Below are 21,212 nucleotides of genomic sequence, written 5' to 3'. Positions count from 1 at the left end.
TCATTATGGTACTTTTCTTTCTTACTTTCTATCTCCAACATGTGGAGATGGGAGCTGAAGTTTGATATATTGGTGGTTAGGTAATTACAAAATAATTCGCCAAAATTTTAAAATATTTTGGTTTATTTTCATTGGCAAATAAATATGCAATAACTTTTTAAATTTGGAACAGAAGCTGGTGAAATATGAATGGATTTTAGCTTGTCTGCATATCTGTGGAAAAGAGACTGACCCCAACCTGTATACAATCTCTTTCCAAATAGTTGTAGAGAGTGACAAGGTCTCCCCCAAGCCTCCTTTTTTTCCATGTTAAGCAACCCCAGCTCCCTCAGCTGTGCCTCATAGGATGTGCTCTCCAGACCCTTCAACAGCTTTGTTGCCCTCCTCTGGATTCGCTCCAGCACCTCAATGTCCCTCCTGAACTGTGGATTCCAGAATGGACACAGTACTGGAGGTGTGCTCCCACCAATGCCATGATGTGTTCCTGTTTCTTCTGAAATTACTTGAAAGAAAGCATAACACTAAATCTGGTATGTGTACATATATAAAATGTAATCACACTGTATATGCTATGTATGTATTAGGTTGTGCTTCATCTTAGCCAAAAGGCCAAGAAATGCCATGTTTAATGGTCCTGAGATGAGAAGTATGATGGGATTTGTAGCTATAGAAGATAAATGTTTTTAATCATGTTTAACACATCTCGCAGTAATTTTCAGCAAGACTTACGGGAACCTCACCACCCAAGTCCTTGCTGCTGAGGTCTTCTCAGGCAAGATAAAGACGGGGAGCAGGCACTGATCTTTTCTCTCTGGCAATCAGTGCTAGGACCTGAGGGAATGGCCTGAAGTTGTGTCAGAGGAGGTTTAAGTTAGATAACAGAAAAAAGTTTCTTAATCCAGAAGGTGGTTGGGCACTGGAAGAGGCTGCCCAGGGACGTGGTCACAGCACCAGCCTGGCAGAGTGCAAGAATCGTCCGGACAATACTCTCAGGCACATGGTGTGACTCGTGGGGACGTCCTGTGCAGGGCCGGGAGCTGGATTCCATGATCCCTGTGGGTCCCTTCCAACTCAGAATATTCTGTGATTCTGAGGTGTGGGGGTAATTTACTGCCACTGCCGCTCAGCAGTTCCTCCGGCTCCCTTTGTCCCGCCTCGCCTCGTTGCCTGCCCCGTCCCCCGCGAGCGTATTTCGCTGAACGCTGCCCATGCCTTCCCGCCGCGGTTCACTTCAGCTGCTGGAGGCCGCTTCGGAGGGGCCGGGCTGCCGGGGCGTTCAGCCGGCGTTCCCGCGGCCGCGCCGTGCCCCGACCCCGAGCGGCCGCGCCCCCGGCGGCTGCGGCGCGCCCCACAGGCTCCGGCGGCGGCGCGGGCGAGGAACCACCCGTTGCCCCGCTGGGAGAGACCATTGCCGGGGGAGCCAAGAGGGCGGGGAGGGGGGAATCTCCTTGGTCTCGCCGCCCGGAGCACTCCGAGGGGGGACGGCGGCCACTGTCGGGTGCGCCGTCCCGGCCACCTGCACGAAGCGGCGCGGCGGTGCGGGCGGGCGCCGGGCGGTGTTTCGTCCTTCGCCCGCCCCCCCTGCGAGGCGCGGCGCGGTGACGCGGCCCCGGGTCAGGGCTGAGGCGCGGCGGCACCGTGAGGCGCTGTCAGAGCCGCGCTGAGAGGGTCCGCCCAGCTCCGCACCGGGATCCGCCGCCGCCGCTGACATGGAGCCCCATCGCTGGCTGCCCCTGGAGGCCAACCCCGACGTGAGTGCCCGGCCTGGGCAGCGCGGCGCTGCCGTGCGCGGGGGGTGCCCGCCCGATAGCCTGCCTGCTGTGGGGATGGCGGGAGGATGGCGGAGGGGAGAGGGCAGAGGGCTCCGGGCCGCGCCGGACCGCATCGCCTCTTCAGCGGTGGCTGGTAGTGAGTGGTAGGGATGGAGGAAGGTCTCATTCCGTGGATCCGACTGAGTCTTAACTATTTTCTGTTTTCTGCTTTCTTTTCAGGTCACGAATCAGGTAAGAAGCTTTTATTTGAGGTAACCTTTAGTGTCTGCAGCTTTGGGCCCGTCTCCTCTCGTTTTCGTGTAGTACAGGCTCCGTCTTGTCCAAGGAGAGTGCCCCCTTCCTTCCCTACGCGTGTCTGCGCTCGTCTTGGCATGTCGGACCGTACTGGAACCTCTCCCGTAAAGATACTATATGAAAGACAAACGAGTATTAAAAGAGAATAGTTGTGGCCTGGCTATTATACTGTAATGAAATTTCTCATGTTTTTCAAGGTGGGTTTTAATTCATTAATTAGTGGTTAAAACATTAATTTATGTATAACATGTGCCGGGTACATGATGGCTTTGAGCACATTAATTTAGTATAACATGTGCCAGGTGTGGACCTGTACATGATGGCTTTGGGCACATGTATGGATCTGTTTGCATCACGGTGTTGTACTCTCATACTTCTTTGGCTGACCATAAGAAATAATGTAATTTTACCATATTTGCGCTTTCCTGCTTACTAATGACAATATGCGCGATTGGTTGTTGCTGTTTTTGTTAGCGTGGTAGAACCCACGCTGGAGAAAGGAAGCTTGTTCTAGTACACAAAACAATGCTCCCACTAAATAAGCTCGGGCTGAAAGGAAATCATACATACTCTAATCCTGCATCATGTTCTCAGTGATGATTTTGAGCATAGTGTTAATAGTCAGTTGTTGATTTCAGCACACCTCTTGATAATGTTAAAGATGGTGTTTAAGCCGAAGGACTCTGAAACTTCCATCAGCAAAATTGTATTCTTCAAACTATATTGTTGAAATATTTTGGAACCTGGGAATTTCTGTGTGTGAAGAATGTTTTGTTTGGGTTTTTTGTTTTTGTGGTTGCTGTAATATACAAACTACATCTGCAGGAGAGTGAAGGGTTATTTGATACTGGGTCATTTTGTGCATTATAGTTTCCTAGGGCAAATAATTTTACAGTTCTTACAGTATTGCTGCTGTGGAGCGATTTGAGAAGTCTGTAATCCCAGTCCTCTGAGTTAAAATTGATGGCCTTTCCTGGGAGCCCATCTTGAACACATGCTATAGTTTCCGCTTTTTCATTTTGAAATTCAGAGACTAAATTCCAGTTTGGAAGAAAATAAGTGAATAAATTACTAGTAAGAATTTGCAATTATCTAACTTTTTCTTCTGACTTTTCAGATGGTGAGATGAGCTCATCATGGTACAATTTAGGACCACCTTTAAAGTAGAAATTGAGGAGGAGAAAATAGTGACATTCTTTCATCTGAAATGTCTTGTATCCCTATGCTTTTATGTTGTATGGAGAAAATCCTAAAGGGATGTCAAATGTACAGTTTTAAGTGGGTTTGAAATTAATCTCTTTTGCCCATTGGTGAGGGATGTAGCTGTTGTAGATGATCATGGATAATAGGAATTTGTACTCCACAAGGATTTTCTTGTTACTGTTTCTGTGTAAAAAGGCCACTTGGAACCAATTGTACTTCCTCCTTCACTACCAGTCTTGACTGAACAGGATTGTTATTATCTAGAGAGAGAGATGTGTATTAAAAAATAATAAATAGGTGGGTGTTGAATATGAATGCACCTTGATTTATTAATCATTGTTCTTTTAATCTCATCAGTACGGTGGTGAACTGTGTAGCAACAGGGCTGTTAGTCATAAGTTATTAATATCCTGCTTGTGTTTAAAACAACAATAATAGTAATTTGAAATTCTAATGAAGTTGGTAACTAATTTTTGGAAAATCCTGTTGAGTTAATTGCAAGGATGGGCATTTCTTGTAGTACTCTGTACTGTGCTCTGTAAAATATTCTAGAAGTCTTTAGCACTAAAAACCCCAATGGTCTACATCTACAAACTGCAATATTCATGTCTGCTAGTCATTTAATACATGTATTTGGTCAGATATCTAGCCAAGTGCCAAGTGTTTCTTCGTGGGGTTTGTTTGTTTTTTGTTATTTGGCTTTTTTAGTGGAGTGTTAGACTATCTCTTGTGCATACTACTTTTGTTAGTGTTAAAATTATTGCTAGGTATGGTAATGAAGCCTTAAACAACAAAAAAATTCCAGTTACTGGTAAGATGCATAGATTCTTAATGTTAGATTGTAATTAGAGCTATCATGAAGTGCTTACACTCTTTTGATTATTTTACCAATAATTTTATTCCCCTTATTAACAGTAATTAGTAAGGAAATGTACTAAATGCAGGTTCATTTGCTTTTAGTATGCTCTTACAATACTGTGTCTTCTCTGGTTTTAAAATATAGGCTGTAAATTTGAGGCTTTCAGTCTTTGTGGTAGAAATTCTGATGATAATGGGAAAAAAGGGTATTTATCAGTTAGAGGTATGTGAAGTCTCTCAAAAGTATCTCAGAAGTTTTTCTCTATCTGAAAGTGTTTCTATTATAATACAAGTCTAGAAATTTGTAAATCCTTAATCTGTATAGAACCTCTCTTTGTACATCTGTGTTAAAATTATTTGAAGGTTCAGAAACTGACTGCTGAGGATAAACAGAAATATTCTTTCTTAGCTTTAAAGATTTCCAGTGACAGTGGATATGTGCCACGTGTCTGTAGTGATGTTTTCAAGAGAGAAGACAGTCATTCAATGCAGCACACACTGCTACTTTTAATGGATGAAGTCGAGAGTTATATGTACCATACAGTGCTAAGTTATTGTCACAGTACTTTTTTTTCTCCTTCACTTCTACAGTCTGATAGAATGAATTATTGTCTACCTCTGATACAGAAAGAGTTGATGATTCAGCATTTACAAAGCTCCATTTTGTGTATAGTGATGGCAGGGAAAGAATGGTTTCTTCTCTTTGACCTCCTTTGGTCAGGGCCTGACATGACCAGCACTACCGTCCTTCCTGGGTATCTTATGGGATTTCTTGCTGAGAGAAAGCAAGAAAATTCCTGAGAGAAAGCAAGAAAATTGTTAAATCTATATCATGTTTGTTATCTTGTTCCCAATTTCTTCTGCAAAAAAAATGAGACTGCATATAAATTTTTTGGAGTGAAAAGATCTGAACACAAGCTGATTGTTCTTTCTCATAATGTTGCTTCAGTCTGGCTTGCAACCCACAATTGATTGTTTAGGAAGCATAGATAAACAAAAAATATGGGTGGATATTTTTCTTGATGTCCCGCCTTTTTTCATTATCTCTTCCCTTTCTTCATCTTACACATTCTAAGAAAGATCCCTGCTTCCTGGATAACATAAGATAGCTACTCATGCCTTCATTGGATCCAGATAAGGACAGAGTAATTGACTGCATCTGGTTATGAAGCTCAAGCACTGGCTTCAGAGTTTGACTACTGAGTGTTGGCTGTGGCTTGAGTTCCTTTTGCCCCATAGGGCTTAGTTGCTGGTTCTTAGTTACCTTCCAGCATTAATTGTAGGCCTTTGATCCTACTTTTGGGGGGCTTTGGAGTTTTGAGTTTTTTAAGCCATTAAGGTATTGAGAGTCAGCTGCATGAAGAAAATTATTTTAGCTCATGAAACCGTTGACAGCTGTGACTTGAAAGTTACGGGGACAGTAACGCTCACAAAGCATAGAACAAACGGCAGAAACTGGATACAGCCAGTCTTTATCCATTTATGGAACACCTCTCTTCAGGGTGTCAGGCAAATACAGAGAAGAATTAAGTATCTTGGAAGCAGGACTTAGTCTTCCTGAAAGATCTTTTCATTTCCTGGACTCTGGAACACTATCCCACAAGCTTTCCCAAAGAAAAGCTGTAATGATCAAAATAATTGAAAATGTGGTGTGCACAATTCCTGAAGTGCATTGGGAGGTAGCGCTCATAAATGAGGTACTGAGGTGCTGTCTTAGTGTGAAAGGATGTTGGCTGTAGAGAAACACAAATGTCCTTCTAAAATGCCTAGCTAAGCTTACTTCTTTCTTTTTCAGGTGAGGGAGTGGAGTTTAACTCCTTTGTGGTAAGCAGAGTGAACAGTAGTGGAGATAGTGTACACGCTTGGAGAACACCCTGTTATTACTCATGTAGCGTCAGAAAGTTGAAAACCAGGATTCAGTTTGTGTCTTTCTGTAAACACAATATCTCAGAAAGGCTTTCACAGAACCAGCAAAGAGGGAATGTTGAGCCTGTGATGCTGCATAGCAAAGAATAAGCACAAGGATAAGTATGAAGGAATTGTAGGTGACCATTGTGAGAGCGCTTTGTGAATGGCTTCTTCTAGTTTAAAATATCCCCAACTATGTAGCCCTCTTGCTTATATTTATATTTACCTATTTAAATAGGTAAATATGTTGCACAAGGAAAACTGTTACTTGTTTGGGGGTTTAGAGTAGTATTTATATGAGTAGTTGAAAGATTGCCTTAGCTCAGTCTTCGTATTTTCTTCAGTAATTGAAAGCTATGAAAAACATGTATTTCATTCATCTACTTGTATTTGCCTCTTCTGGTCCTTCTTATGTTCTTTTTTGTTCAGTTTTTAGTTTTTGTTATGAGGGAACCCTTACTGTCTTGAAGACAAAGGGGAAAACAGGTGACAGTTATACGTTATATAAGTTATCTTGCTGCACTGAAATGCTTTTACCCACTTTGACTTTTTCCTTGCTTAAAGGACCAGCAGAGTCAGTAGAATCCAACGGTTTTTCAGTAAACTGTAAAAAATGAAATGTGTATAACAGCTTATTTAGAAGAGTGGATTGATCCAGCTAATTTCTGAGTAACTTTTAGATCATGCAAACAGGCCTGTTAAGTGTTTTTCACAGAATAACACAGTATTCTGTTTTGAATCAATGTCTCAGTATCAACACCTCAGGACTCTGCTGGAAGCATTTTAAAGCTCTTGCTCACTGGTTTCGGAGGAAGCCTGGGTCAGCTGGTTTGTCCAGATTTCTGAGTGCTTTTTTTGCATTGCTGCCTGTGGGATGCCTTGGTTGAATATGTACAGCAGTGCCTGGGCATACTGAGTGTTAAGTTTCAAAACTGCTTTATGGATATGTGAAAAATATATACCTCTCATTTTGGAGAATAGCACCCCTAACTGTGAGTCAGTGTTGCTCTTCTAGACACCATAAAGTAATGAACACATCTGGAAGGATAAGAATTGTATGTATGTCAATTTTCTCACATTTTTGAAGAAAAATTTGCATTGGGCTGTATTCTTTGAACTTTATTATGGTGTCCCAAAGTACAGAACCTGAGGATATTAAAGAATTTATAATAAATTTTGATTTTCCCAAAGAAGTCTATTATAATGGCTCATCTCTTGTTTGAACAAGATCATACTTGTTCAAAGAACAAGATCATGCTTGTGGCCATTCTAAGTCAGGAGTAGTTGGTAAAGAAGAGTAATGCAGCTTATGTAAGTTCCAGCTATCTCTTTGTTCCTCGTGTGCCTTTTGACCTGCTGTACAGAACTAAAGTTTTTACAGCTGCTGCATATGACTGAAATGATGCTGTCTCTAAAATGTACTGAAAAAATATTCCTTCATTTTAATTGCATAAATTTAATTATGAAAGAAGGAGGAAATATATCCTTATAATGCTCCAACAGTAGAATATTGCTTGTGTGGTTCCCTTATTTCTAGAAAGGAATTTCACTTCTCAAATAAGACTTTGTTTTGTTACATGCTTCTAAAAATTATGTGTAAAGAATTAAAAGCAAAATATTGTGCAGTTGTATTTTTAATATAGATTAATAAAATTGGATACTTTAAGAAATGAATAATTTTCCCTTTCTTGATGATTATTCAATCAGTTGCATTTTACTCAATCTCTTACTACAATTTAGGGGAAAAATTACCTTCAATTCAACAAAGTGCTAAAAATTCTTGTGCTTTAATGAAAAAGTTAGAAAATATTGATTGTCTTAATTGGTTATTTATATGTTGTCCTTCCAGTTTCCTAAAGCCATAGGAACACTTTATTTTTGCAGAGGAAAGTCTTAACTGTGGTTTTATTGTGATATAGAGATGCTTTAATGCATTCAGCAGAAGTACAATAAAATGTAGATGCTGTGAGTGTTTGCTTTATATTTGTGCTAGCAGAGGATGGCAACAGTTGGTTCTTCTCAGAGAAGCTCTCTTGACTTCTGCATCTGAGAGTCTGGAAATGTTTGTGCATTTTACCAGTTTTATGTTTTCATGGTTCCAGCTTTTATATAAATACCACAGTAAGATGTGGAAAAATCCAGGTCTTGAGTATAATGCCTTAGTATTTAAAATGTGACATTGCTGAACTATTTGCAGAAGCTGTCCAACTTTAGTTGCCCTTAAATGTCAAGCTCCTATTTTGTTTCAGTTTCTGTCCTCACTTAGTTTTTCCATGCAAGTGACAGAGCAGAAAAGCTCTTTGCTGCTTAGACAGTATTTCAATTGTGCACTTACTACATAAGTTTATAATAAATTTCACCCTTACATTATCTTATCCCACTTACCCTTTCTGAGAGAATCTCCACAAACCTGGTAGATCAAATCTTCCTACTGGCTCTGGAACTGTGTTGGCAGAAGTAGGATTCTAAACTTGCATTAAAGATAACTGCTCTGTGCTTTTTTCAGTTAGTAGGCTGAAGTACCAGCAATGAAAACAGAATAGCTTATAGCACATGCTGCGTAGGTAGAGTGCCTAGAAGTGCCTATTGTAATGTTTTTGCTATTAATCAGCATTTAGACATACAGATTTACAATTTGTGATCATTTAGAATAGGATGAGGTAGGCTGGAAGGGGCTTTTGAGTTCTGCAGACCAACCATGCTCTGTTCAAAACAAGTTGTTCAGCAACCTGTCAAGTTCTGAATTTCACAAGACATAAACTCCACAGTCTCCTGGACAGTTTGTGCTAGTGTTTTACTATGTTTGTTATTTTTTAAATTTATTTTTAAATGCCTTCCTTATCAGGTTGCATTTCCTTATGTTTCAGCCTCTTGTTTCTCTCTGTTTTACTGTGTGCTGCTGAGATGAGTCTGTCTCCATCTTCTCTGCACTCTCCCTTAGCTAGTTATAAACCGGTGAGAAAGAAGGGCCTTCTGGAATACTGGGGCAAAAAGGACAAATTCATAGGAAGTGCAGATAAGGGTGAGGGGTGTATAGTTGTTTCTAAAGTGGCTTTTTGTCTACTAGCTAGCTGGACCAGTGAAAAATGAGAAAGTGTTTTTCAGCAAGGTCTTTTAAGACAAGAAGAAAAGAGACAACGAAAACTATGACAACAATCTGTGGAAATAAGGTTGTGAAAAAGTGAATACTTGATACAGATGTGTGGGGGGTCTTGTGCTGCTGTTGTTCTTCCGGAGCTCCCCTAAGATTTCTGTAATACAGCCAAGAATTTTTCTTTTTTTCTTTTTTTCTTTTATAAGGTGAAAGCTCAAAGACCTATAAATTAAGAATTGTCAGCAGTGTGATAAGCAGTGTCTGAGAAAAAGGTTCTGATATTCTCTTGTGCAGATCTAGAGAAATATGAAGCTGCTATTTTATGTTATCTTGCATACATAGTATCAAAGAGAAAGTGAACAGCTGAAAATGAGTGAGCCCTCAAAGAACCCTAACTGTTCTTTACAGTAGGTATTTGTAGAATACAATTGCTTTGATAATTCCTAAATGATTGGAAAAGAAAGCAGCAGAGATCTCTCACCTTTTTAGACAGTGACATTGTCTAAAAAGCGTACTGAACTTCCTGTTGTCCTAAAACAGGAATGACTTTGTCTTCCCATCCAACCATCTATGGGTCATCTGTTACCCATCTGGCACTCTTTCTTACACAGGGACTTACTCTGCACAGTTTTTTAAATCTACTTAATAATTTTCAAGAGGATATTTCTATCTTTTTTTCCAGGCCTGAATGAAACCCTCTTGACACACAGAGAGATATCTTCTTTGCCTGTTTTGAATCGATCCTTAGTATTTTATTTTTGGTTTATGATTCTACAGTAGAGTTAGTCTTGTTGTGTGTTAAGACCACTGCTTGTCATACTAAGCCTGTGCTCTTGCTGTTCTCTGTAGTTTTCATTGTCACTCTCATTGTTTACTGGAAGATAAAGTTTCTTGGATTGTAAAGTTTTTAGGTGGTATGGTAGCATGAATAATGAAAGGTGCCCTGTATCAATGGAGTTTTAGTTCTGTTAAATTCTTAATTCAGGAATTTGAGGAAACCATTCTTACGTTTGGTTAGTATTTTGTTGACTTTGGGTTTAAAGGGGTTGATTTTATTTTTGTTAGCTGGTTGTTTGGTTGCTTGGCGATTTTTTTCCCAGTGGTGTAGAACGGGACAAGAGACTAAACCACTTATTTGTCCAGTAACTTAATGTGATTCTTTATCATTGTCTTTTCTGGTTTGTGGGGTCTTTTTCTAGGTGAGTGTTGTCTTTTTTTATTTTTGGGAGTTTGTACTCTTATTTCATGTAATATTGCAAAATATCAAATGATATTGGAATGGAAAATGGAATTTTTTCAGTTGTGTTTCTTTTCCTGCAATAAAAATGATAGCTTAATTGCTGACTTAATAAGAGAAGTACTGGAAGTATTTATTAATTAATATTTAATGCACCCATGCATATAGTCTCTTCTCTTTGAAATTTCTTTTTGGCTATTCACAATATGGTAATTATCTTCACAATGTAGAAGGTTAGAATAGAAGTTCAAAATAGACTGTCTTCTATTTCATCAGTTACTAAATGCTTAACATTTTCCCTTTTCCTCATATTCATTCAAAGATGCCACAGTGTACAATTAGTTTTTTCATATCATTGTGAATGGTCACTGTGTGTACAGTAACAACAGTTCCTGAATTCAGTTAAGTTCTTCCAGACTGACAATGAAAATATTTCAAATTGTCTCTGTGGTTATTGATTCTGCAGCTGTTGTTGTGATGCCTAGTTTACTTGAGTAGAAGAATATCCATTTAAAAAGTGAGCATCCAGTCATCAAAATATTACTCCATCATAGTTTGAAGGGATTTTCTTGTAAAAGTTACACTTACTAAAGTGTGTATCTTGCGTGTTTTGCTCCTAACATCTTTTTGCTTGTAGGAGCCCCATTATAAGCCCTGGTGCCAGGTACTCTGAAGTCATGGAGTCAGATAATGCCATATAGAGTCAAATAATGCCATAAGTTTGTTCATATGTGCTCTGACTGATGGCTCTGATGATTTTTGATGATTTCTAGTTAACAAGAATATTCAGTAAAAATAGATTCACAAAATCTTCTGGTTTGTGACAGAACACTTTTTAAATGGTTGAAATATTTTGATGCTTCAGTAAATAGTGCTGGGAGTGTTTCCACTTGCCTTCAATAAAGACTATTTAAATACGTAAAACTTGGGGGTTTTGTGTGTGTTTGTGTGATTTATTCAGCCTTATTTATTAAAACTTGCATAAAACTCCTTTATTCTCCTTAAATTTTAGAAAGCATGGGTTGTTTTAATGTATTTCACATTGTGGATACTCTTTTATGCTTCTGAAAAGATAGGTGTTTGTACTTGTTTAATATTATGCTTTTTTTTTTCTCTTTCAGTTCCTGAAACAGTTGGGTATACATCCTGACTGGCAATTTGTAGATGTTTATGGTATGGAACCAGAACTGCTTAGCATGGTGCCAAGACCTGTATGTGCAGTACTACTTCTCTTTCCAATAACAGAAAAGGTAAATGTTTGTTTAATAATTAGTTAATTGCTTTTGTCATAAGTGAAATGGGAATGAAAGTTTGAATCTTGTACTTTGCTGTCATATTAGAATCAAGATGAGACTCCAGCTTTATTCAAGAGACTTCTTCATTGGAAATAACACAAAAAATGCTTCTTTCGGAATCTTGATAACCTTGCATGTATATTTCTGATTTCTTTTCAAATCAGAATGGGTAAAGCTAATATAGAAGCATAGAGAAATATGCCTCACACTTTTTTATTACAGGCAATTTAAGGTATTTTTTATAATAAGCCCTGTGAAATGGCTCAATTTGCTAATTTTAGCAGAAAACTCCAATAGCATAAGGAAAATAAGAAATAAGGTGTAGGACAATATGCAACTCCTTTTTTAGTTTTTGTCCTGTTACACTGGCAATCCTTCAGTCTTCAATCCAGTTTCAGTTCAGTTGTCAGTATTGATGTAGCTTTCACTTCTTGGACAGATGGGGCATACTGTTAAATGAAAGACAATTCCTCCTCCATCTTTCGCTATGTTGGACTTTGGTTAAATCTTCAATGTGCTTATTTTGTGTCATCACATGCTTTTACATAGTGTGATTCATATTGATCTTTCAATTTATAACAGTATGACATGATTGTGATAAGGTCAGCCAAAAAGGTTGAAGTGAATCTGTCCACAATTAATTCTTTTCATATATCTCTCAAAAAGAATATGTAGCTTATAAGGACAAATCACTTAGCTATTGAAGCTTAACTTCTAAACACAGGGTGTTTAAATAGACAGGAGAGACAGGTCAGTCTTCCTACACATTATGTCCTGTAAACCTCTGCATTCTCAATTTCTCCAAAACAGCTATGCAGGCAGTACTTTTCAGGCTTGATTTCAGCCACCTTGATAGTTTTGAGCTTAAACAAACTTTCAACTCACCTGTCCTCAGGAAATGTCCTTTCTGTCACCTTTGAGGCATTGTTTTCTGTGTGCTGTCATTTCTGTCTGGCTGTTTGAGGTACAGGTCTGCCTGTCACTTTTCTTTTGACTCCCTGCTTGTGCAAACCTTTTTTTGGATCATGCCATGGGAGCATTATCCCGTAGGAAAGAACCTTGCTCTTGTTCCAGAAGGTGTATCTGATTTCATCCTAAAGAAACATATGACAAACAAAACTAGTGAAACAACATTTGCTCTGTTGCATCAATCAGTCAAATTGAGCACAGCCAAGTTTTCAGCATGTTAATCCTTCTGAAACATCAGGGACACAAATGTTTGTATCAACTGTTTAGCCTGGCTGTGTGAACAGTGAATGTTTCATGGGAGGTCCCAGTGTTATGAAGCTTTTGTTGGTCACTGTGAACTCCGCAAGACCCTTGAGCATTATTTTATATTTCTAGAGTAGTTTTTCCCTCCTCAGCCTCCCTTTCAAAATGGCCTGTAAAATTACACTTTTATTTAATTTATGATTTATTTGTTTCTTGGCTGTGTCTACATTTATGAAAGTGCCTATTAGTTTTGCTGCCTTTGTAAACACTTTTCTTACGTGTCTCTCTATTCTTCTGTCTGGAACTTCAGTGGTTCTGTGGTTCCTGTATATCAGTTTCCTAGAACTTGCTTTTAGGGCAAGCTACTCTTGTTAGCATTCAGATAATTTTAGGATTTTTGTACACTTTAAAGGTCAATGCTTTCTTAGTCTGCGTGTATGTTGTGGGTGTTGGCATTTTGGGCCTAATGAATGAATAGATCCAAATGAATCTAAATTATAGGATGTAGCTTAGGTTAGGAAAAATCTGTTGAGATGACCTGTTCTATCTGCTCAAAATTGTATTTTTGGTATTCTCAGCACTTGTGTATTTATTTTTTCTGTGGATTTTATTTTAGTTGGGAGGGAGTGAATGGCAGCTGTATTGTTCGCCTCTCTAGTCTGAACTTTTTGTCTGATTGAACTCTATGAAATTTTTATCTCAATTAAGGCTATTTTTTGTTAGCTTGTAGATAAACCAAATTAAAATGGTTTATAATGCTCTTGCTATTAGTTAGCCTATTCAGAACATTGAGGCAACCTACCAAAGTGAAATATGATGCTGGAAGTTTTTTGGTTTTGTTTGTTACTGACAGTACAGACAGCCCAAGGGAAATTGCTCAGGAGTTTGCAGGAAGAGTTCCTTGATAACATTCTACATTCTTACTCTACTTTCATCATAATTGTATAAAAAGCCCATCTACTTCAGAATTCTTTTTTTTTTTGTCTGCAAAAGTACCTAGTAAAAGAGGCCAAGGAGGAAGCATTAACTGGAACATTTGTGGATTTATTTATTTCTTTTTCTGTCTGAAATTGAAATTTAACAAAAGAAAATAACCAAAAACTTCAAACAAATCCAGTCAAAAAAACCATAACAACATTCCCCCAAAAGAGCCAACAAATCACAACCAGCAACAAAAAAAAAAAGCACAAAACTGACACACTATTGCACAGTATAACAGATTTTAGTCAAATTTAATCGTTATAAAACAAGTATTTTAGATTTTTCAGTCAAAGCAAATTCTCTTTTTGCTACAGAAAATAAAAGTTTACTTTATGAATATTGCTTCAGAAGGGCCTGTTTTGGTGCCTTGGGTGTTATATAGATCTTATTTTATATTCCTGGGGAAAATGAAATGTAACAGTGGAATATTTAAAGAATGCTTCATGATGATTAATCACCTGAAGTATTATGGCTTTCTTGACAGCACTTTGACACTTCTGTCCTTAAAAAGCCATTAAAGCCATTAAAGTTGCATTGAAGAGAGATGGTGACATGAGCTCACATCAAGGAAATACTTTGAAAATTGTTAAAGTTTTTTTAGATAACACATACTCAAAATGATGTTTCATGTGTGAAGGCATTGGGTTAAGAAACAGCATAGAGCAGTTCAGGTAAGTTTACATATACTTGTTGGACCACATGTTAAACATTTCAAATGGCAGTATTCATTAGCTGTTGTGTTTTATGAGTTGTTTTGTCTTGAATGATGTAGCTATTTGTACTATTTGTGAAATAACTGTAACTATTTGTGTCTAACTTTCCTTCTAGTATGAAACCTTCAGAACTGAAGAAGAAGAGAGGATAAAAGCTAAGGGACAAGATGTCAAATCATCAGTGTATTTCATGAAGCAGACCATTAACAATGCTTGTGGGACAATTGGGCTAATTCATGCTATTGCAAACAACAGAGATAAAATGAACTTTGGTAAGATTTTTTTGGTTTGGTTTTTGTTAGCTTCTCCCTTTTTTTCCTTAACTGTGGGAAGCCATGGAGAGAAGGGTATGCTTTGTACTATTTTCTCTGAATATAACCATTCATAAAGGCTGAAGGAGTGCATTTTTACCTATAATTACAAAATTATTATTTAATACTAATTAACGAACTAAAGCATTTGAAACATTGCAAAGTGCAGTCAGCCTTCTATGTCTTAAAAATACAGTGTAATTCTGTCTTCAGATCTTCTGTTGGATTCTGTAAGCTGTGAATGAAGTTGGAATTAAACCATGACACTAATTATGTCTTTTTAAATTTTTTTAAGAAACTAATTCTTCACTGAAAAAGTTCCTAGAAGATTCATTATCTATGACTCCTGAAGAGAGGGCCAAATACCTAGAAACTTATGAAGTTAGTATCATGTGTTTTTACTTTTATTTAAAATGGTGTAAGAATTACTTGCATGAGCAGGTACTGTCCTTGGGGGTTGACTCAGTGAAGCAGCTAAACAAATTTGATTTTACAGTGAGCTTGTGATCAGACAGTTTCTACAAAGGAAACTCTGCTTTGGTATTTCAGAGTATTCCTGCCTGCCCATAGCTCAGTCAGCAGAATGGATTCTGTCAATGTTCTCATCCCTATTCATTCCCTGGCTTAGTTTAAAATCACTTTGAAATTCATGAGAAATGTGTGCATAATCTTTTCTTTTTATGGGTTCAGGATATAGTTTAATGGTCAATTTAAGCTGATCTGGGGCTATTGCTGAAAGGATAGTCCTTTTGCTGCCTCTTTTAATTTGTGCCTTCTGGTCATATCTCCATGCTTTTAGCAGTTGAGGCACACAAAGAGCTGATTTGGCTGAAATATGATCTCCTTCCCCCACCATCCTAAACCATGAGATGAGCTAGCTGATAATGTGGTTAGCCACATCATTAGTGCTGTTTGAAAGGATGTGGCAGAAACATCTGGCCAGTGGTGGATGGAGAACAGTGCTGTTCTCCTGATGGTAATGATAGTAATGATGGTCCTCTCTCAAAATGAAAACCTTGATGATTTTTAAGTCAGAGCATATTGTAAAGCCCTCAGGAATATGAGTGTTAACATGTGGCTAAAGGAGGTAGCAACAAACAGAAACAGCAGAGATTTATGACATTTACTATGGAAATGTTGGACACAAAATGACTGATCGGAGCTTCTATCTAAATTATTTTTTCTGCTCAAAATGATAGCTAAAAAAAGCATTTTCTGTGTGCAAAAGTGCCATTACAAATTCTCAGATATTTGACCTGAATTGACTGTTATAAAACTGAAGGAGTGGTCTTCTGAGATCCTTGAAGGTGGAGATTATTTGTTTATTAACTTTCTTATTTATTATAAGCACTGAATAAATATAGTTCCATCTATGTAATTGATAAAATGAAGTGCAAGAATGGTTCTTACAACACTGAAAGTCTCTCATTTAATGTCTGATTGAAATATCTTTTAATTTTAGGCTATTCGTGTCACTCATGAGTCCAGTGCCCATGAAGGTCAGACTGAGGTATCCATTTTTAAAAAAAGTCTTTGTTTATATCTACTTTGAGTTGAATATAATTGACGTGAAAGCAATCACATGTTAAAGGTTTTCAGTGAAATTGAGATTATTGCTTGGTTTTCAGAATTGTGTCATTAGTCCAAAATTAAGTGGCATTGATTGGGGAATCAAACTTGAAGCCTGGGGGCTTTTTGTTTGTTTGTTTGTTTGTGGGTTTTGGTGATGGGGGGTTGTTTGCATTAGGTTTTTTTAGCTCTTATATAACATGAAAGATCTTTCTAAGCTTCATTTCAGAGTAAAACAGACAGAAACTTGAGGTTTTCATGTTACACATTTGTAGGTAACACTGTAAGATTCATAGTAACCATACAAGTGTATCGAACATTTTATGAGAGTTTGGAAAACTATAATTCAGGAAAAGAAATAGTCCAATAGTTGGTTTGCAGTTGTGCGTGTGCTGTTTGTATACAATAGAAATTCAGATAAATTCTCATTCATACATACATTTATAAGCATTTATGCCCCAACAGATTGTGTGTGATATGAAAAAACGACCTAGTAGCTGACAAAAGAACCCTGAAATAATCATAAACTTGAACATTTAACATTTTTCTGCTTCAGTCATGCTAAGTCAGTTTTCCATCTTTCCAGTTCATATTTCACTATCTGTTTGACAAAAAAAAAAAAAAAAAGATTATATTGTTGCTAGCATTGCATTGTTTGACAAAAAGAGAAACACTTCTATGTTTGGCTGTGGCTCCAGTGGCTCATTCATTCTCTCTTTTTAAGTGCAGTAGGTAACGTTTTCTTTTTTTTTTTTTTTGTGCAGCGTCTTCTATACAGTGTAGGAGAAAGCAAATCAATTCTTTCTGCTCCCCCTTGCCCTGTCTGGAAATGGAAATGATGAGAATTGGTTTAACTTTTTCTATTATAGATACTCAACTTCCTTTGTAGTGTTTTATTTAAAAAACCACACCACTCTCTCTTCTTATCTCATTACCTAAATTAGCCAAGGTTCTATAGTTCAAGAAGAAGCATCAGTACAAATTTGTAGTTTTTTCCTTTTCCACGTAAGAGACTCAAAAATGTGGTCTGTTTTTTTTTTTCCTCAAATGAGTTCATTTCTAGATATTCTTGGCCAGCTCAGAAAGAGTGATTATCCCAACAAATTGCTGAAGACTGAATCTTTTCCTAAGATTCTTGTGAAAGAGAAACATCTTTAGTTATTTTGATGTACTGTGAGGTTCATGTAGGGAACGATCTGTCTCTGCCTTCTTCTGGCAAATATGTAATGACTGAGAAAGAAAATATAAGGGCTGCTTGTTTTGAGAGTCTTCATGAAGATTCAGGAAGCATCTAAGTGACAATGGAATCTCGTAATAATGGAGAGTTAACTTCTTGAACTTCCACTAATTAATTTGTTTCCTGATGAAGATAACCACAATACAAAAGATTAATAATTGCGTGGAAAGATGAAGACTTCTTTTCATAATAAAAAATTACAAGATTGTCTTAGCAACCATGCCTAAACACAGATATTGAATAGCTAGTTTCCTTGCTAATTATTTATTATTCCATTTTTTATAACTCTATCTGTAAGTAATTCAATATGGATATTCCTTAGACTAGTGAAATAACTTTTTCCTGTCTTTTTGTTTCCAAAGTTGAAATAGTACAAAGACTGAATATATTTTCCAGGATCATTTTTTCAGAATAGTTCTCATCCATCAACCAAGGAGGGAAGAAACAAACAAGTTTTGTTACTGGAACGTCAAATTGCCTGGAAATCCTGTCCTACCAGATGGTAGTTAAACAAGGCAGCAAGGCCTCCCCATTCATTGGTACCTAAAGACTTGCTTTACTTTAAAGTAAAATTCTTTTTAAGTGAAACAACATACGAAACATGAATATGCTGAGAAGTGTAACTGAGAGATAAAGTGAGTTAATCTCTTCTTCCTTCCATGGGTACATTTTAAATGTCACTGTGTACTCTCCATGTAGGGGTTGAAGGGACTGATAAGCAGCATGATTTTGCAGGTGTTGAAGTTACCATATGCAGGTCATATGAGGTTGTTGACTTGTCCTTTCGGGTAAGTTGAGGATTTCTAGCACCTTTTGGGAAAGAAAGAAGAGAATCCTATTCCTCCTGCATATCCATTACTTGTTAGGATTACTTTCCTGAGAATTTAAAGTTGCTTTAAGAGCACTGGAAAGGAACAAGTTTGCCTTCCTATGACTGTGGTTTTTGACCTGCATGCACCTCCTCCACTGTCCAAATAGTCAAGGCATGTTCCATAGAAATTTTTCTTTGAATAAATTGGTTTATTTAGTTGCTTAATGATAGTAAGTGCTGTATAGTTAGTGCTTTGTGAACAAAAGGACTTTCTAGGTCTTTACAGATCTTTTCTAGGTCTCTTACAGATGTAAAGATTGAGAAAACATGCAGGCCTAGTTTTTCTTAGGATGATTAGCTTGACTTGTGTTCTTCACAAGAAAATCCTGCTGTATGGGTGGTTCTGTCCCTTAGATAGATATTGCATACTACTGTCCACTCACATTTTTATAGAGTCTTGCTAAAACTTACCTGTGTTAGACAGATAACTTCCAAAAGTGGGATGGATAGTAGTCAATTCCACTGATTTGTTTAGGAAGGAAGGATGTTTCCTTCCACCCTAAAAAACACACCATCGTACGATCAACATAGATTTTCTGGAATCATGAGCTGCAGAAGGTTTAAAAACAGCACAGAGTACAGACAGGTTCTCTTCTGATAATACTGTTTGGTGGGTTTGGGGCTTTTTTCCTGGGTTCTGATGTTTCAGATATCTGAGGATTCAATCTTTAATACTTCTGAGTAAAGTCTTTATTTGTGGATTGCCCTTGACAGTCTTGCTATGTCTTCACAGACTTTTTTTATAATCTCAGTGACTACTTAGTTTTTACAATATGCTCATGCATTTTCTGCTTTTTTCTGTTTCATGTACATAAGTTTTTCAAACCTCAAAGTAAGTCTAGCTAGAAATAAAAATCAGAAGTAATAGCATAAAGCAGTGCTATCTTCCTAATATCTGTGTATTTTGTCATCCTGTCTGGTGATTAGGATTTGTTTCTGTTTTAGTATAATCTGTAATCAGATTTTTTTTTCTTCTAAATTTTGTATGTTTTAAAGAGCTCTTTTTGGGGGAAAATACCCCCACGCTAGGGAAGATATTACTTGTAATGGGCTTCTAGATTCCAGATGATGACTGCTAGAATTTACAGTGATCAGTTTGCTTCTGGGATGTGTCATTACTGTGGGATCTATTTGGCTGAACATGAGGATGAATTGCTAAGCAAGTGGATTGAAGCTGAAAACTATAGAATGTTCTGCCTTGATGGGTGCTTTAGCAGGCTTCCCAAGTTTGATAGCTGTGATTAATTTGCGTAGTTAAAAAAACCCAACCACTTTTCTTAAAAATCAAAGAGATTTTTTTCCTTCAAGATTAAACTTTCAAGAACTATTAAGCAGTTTTCATTTTGATAATTCATTTCAAGCTAATTAAAAGGGTTGTAAATTTGCACTTAATCCTTCAGGCCAGGTTTTGAACCAGATTCTGTTAATACTTCTGGGTTGTGTGGCTCCATGTCTCACTTTATTGCTACAATAAATAGCTAATGCAGTCTTATGGGTACTTTTTATGGATACTTCTGTGTAAATAATGTAAGTCTGTTTAAAATTACTTTGGTACAAGTAGTAAGATCTGGGAATGGTTCCACAGAGGAAGTGTCTTGTTGGCTTCAAGGGTGGTTTGATTCTGGTTGTCTATTCAAGCACCATAATGAGGGCAATTTATGTAAGATTCCTGGAACAGTATTTCTGTTGAAGTTTATGATGATGAAGCTTACACCTTCTTAAATGACAGGTATTTCATATCCAAAACTGCCAAAAAAAAAATCTAGGTCTTTACCTTAAAGCTTCATAGATCCAGTGTACTCTTTTCTATGTGACAGCTCCTGAACTGCAACTATTGTTGGGAGTAGGATAGGTGCCAGATATTCAAGATCCTCTTTATTCTTCCATGAGTCTTCTGCTGAGCATACACTTCTATTTACAATATCTAGGATGTCTTAAGATGTGGAAAATAGAACCCGTTTCTTTGCACAACTGTACACACTTTTAAGCTGATCATTATTTTATTGCTTTTGGCTGAGCCATCTTTGAGTTTTCCCTTTTGTTTTGCATTTGGGGTTTTTTCCCTTCTTGTTCTTCTGATGCCTCCTTGAGCAGCTCATAAGCTTTGAAACCCTGTACTGCCACACACCTTAACATTTCTGATACCCTTTTACAAAAGCAAAACCACCCTCTCCTTTGAAAAACCACAACCCTTCAAAAATATTAAAATGACAGATTGTCGATCTGCATTACCTGTCTAATCAACAGTGACCAATTACGACTAAGTTATAGCAATATTTGAGGGAGGAAAAGTACCAATTTATAGCACAGATCAGGATGAGGTTCATCCTTACTTTCAAAACAATTGTAGTAACTATTTGCAAGTAACAGAGCAGAAAATCTATAGGGAACATTTTTCTGAAAACAGGAAAACATGTTATTAAATGAGAGTGACTTCCAGGTCTAGAGTCCTTTGCAGAGTAAATAAATTTTGAAATTGGAGTTAGGGAAGAATCTTATTTCGTATCCTACCCTTCATTTCCATTAATATTATAAAGTTACTATATAGCTGCCTGGGAGAGTAGGAGAGGAGGAAATGCAAAGGCACACTTTGTATAGAAATAAGCCAGTAGAAATTGTTTAGCTCAATTAAACAATTACATGCTTCAGGGAAGTTA

At 37.5% G+C, this 21,212-nt stretch overlaps 1 protein-coding gene across 1 annotated transcript in view; it reads left to right on the top strand.

Annotated features, from left to right (window-relative positions):
• The first annotated feature begins 1,464 nt into the window (after nt 1-1,464).
• UCHL3 (ubiquitin C-terminal hydrolase L3) overlaps nt 1,465-21,212 on the top strand; it is a 42,873-nt gene continuing 23,125 nt past the window's right edge. The window contains exons 1-6 of the mRNA XM_030944665.1: nt 1,465-1,751; nt 1,992-2,003; nt 11,488-11,616; nt 14,683-14,839; nt 15,174-15,259; nt 16,341-16,388. Coding sequence (XP_030800525.1) covers nt 1,710-1,751; nt 1,992-2,003; nt 11,488-11,616; nt 14,683-14,839; nt 15,174-15,259; nt 16,341-16,388 — 474 coding nt within the window. The 5' untranslated portion in view covers nt 1,465-1,709. The remainder of the gene's footprint in view (nt 1,752-1,991; nt 2,004-11,487; nt 11,617-14,682; nt 14,840-15,173; nt 15,260-16,340; nt 16,389-21,212) is intronic.

The sequence above is a fragment of the Camarhynchus parvulus genome, chromosome 1, assembly GCF_901933205.1.
Source record: "Camarhynchus parvulus chromosome 1, STF_HiC, whole genome shotgun sequence".
Taxonomy (NCBI): Eukaryota; Metazoa; Chordata; class Aves; order Passeriformes; family Thraupidae; genus Camarhynchus; species Camarhynchus parvulus.
Note: the sequence above shows the minus strand (reverse complement) of the source record. Positions and strands in the feature narration are given on the sequence as shown.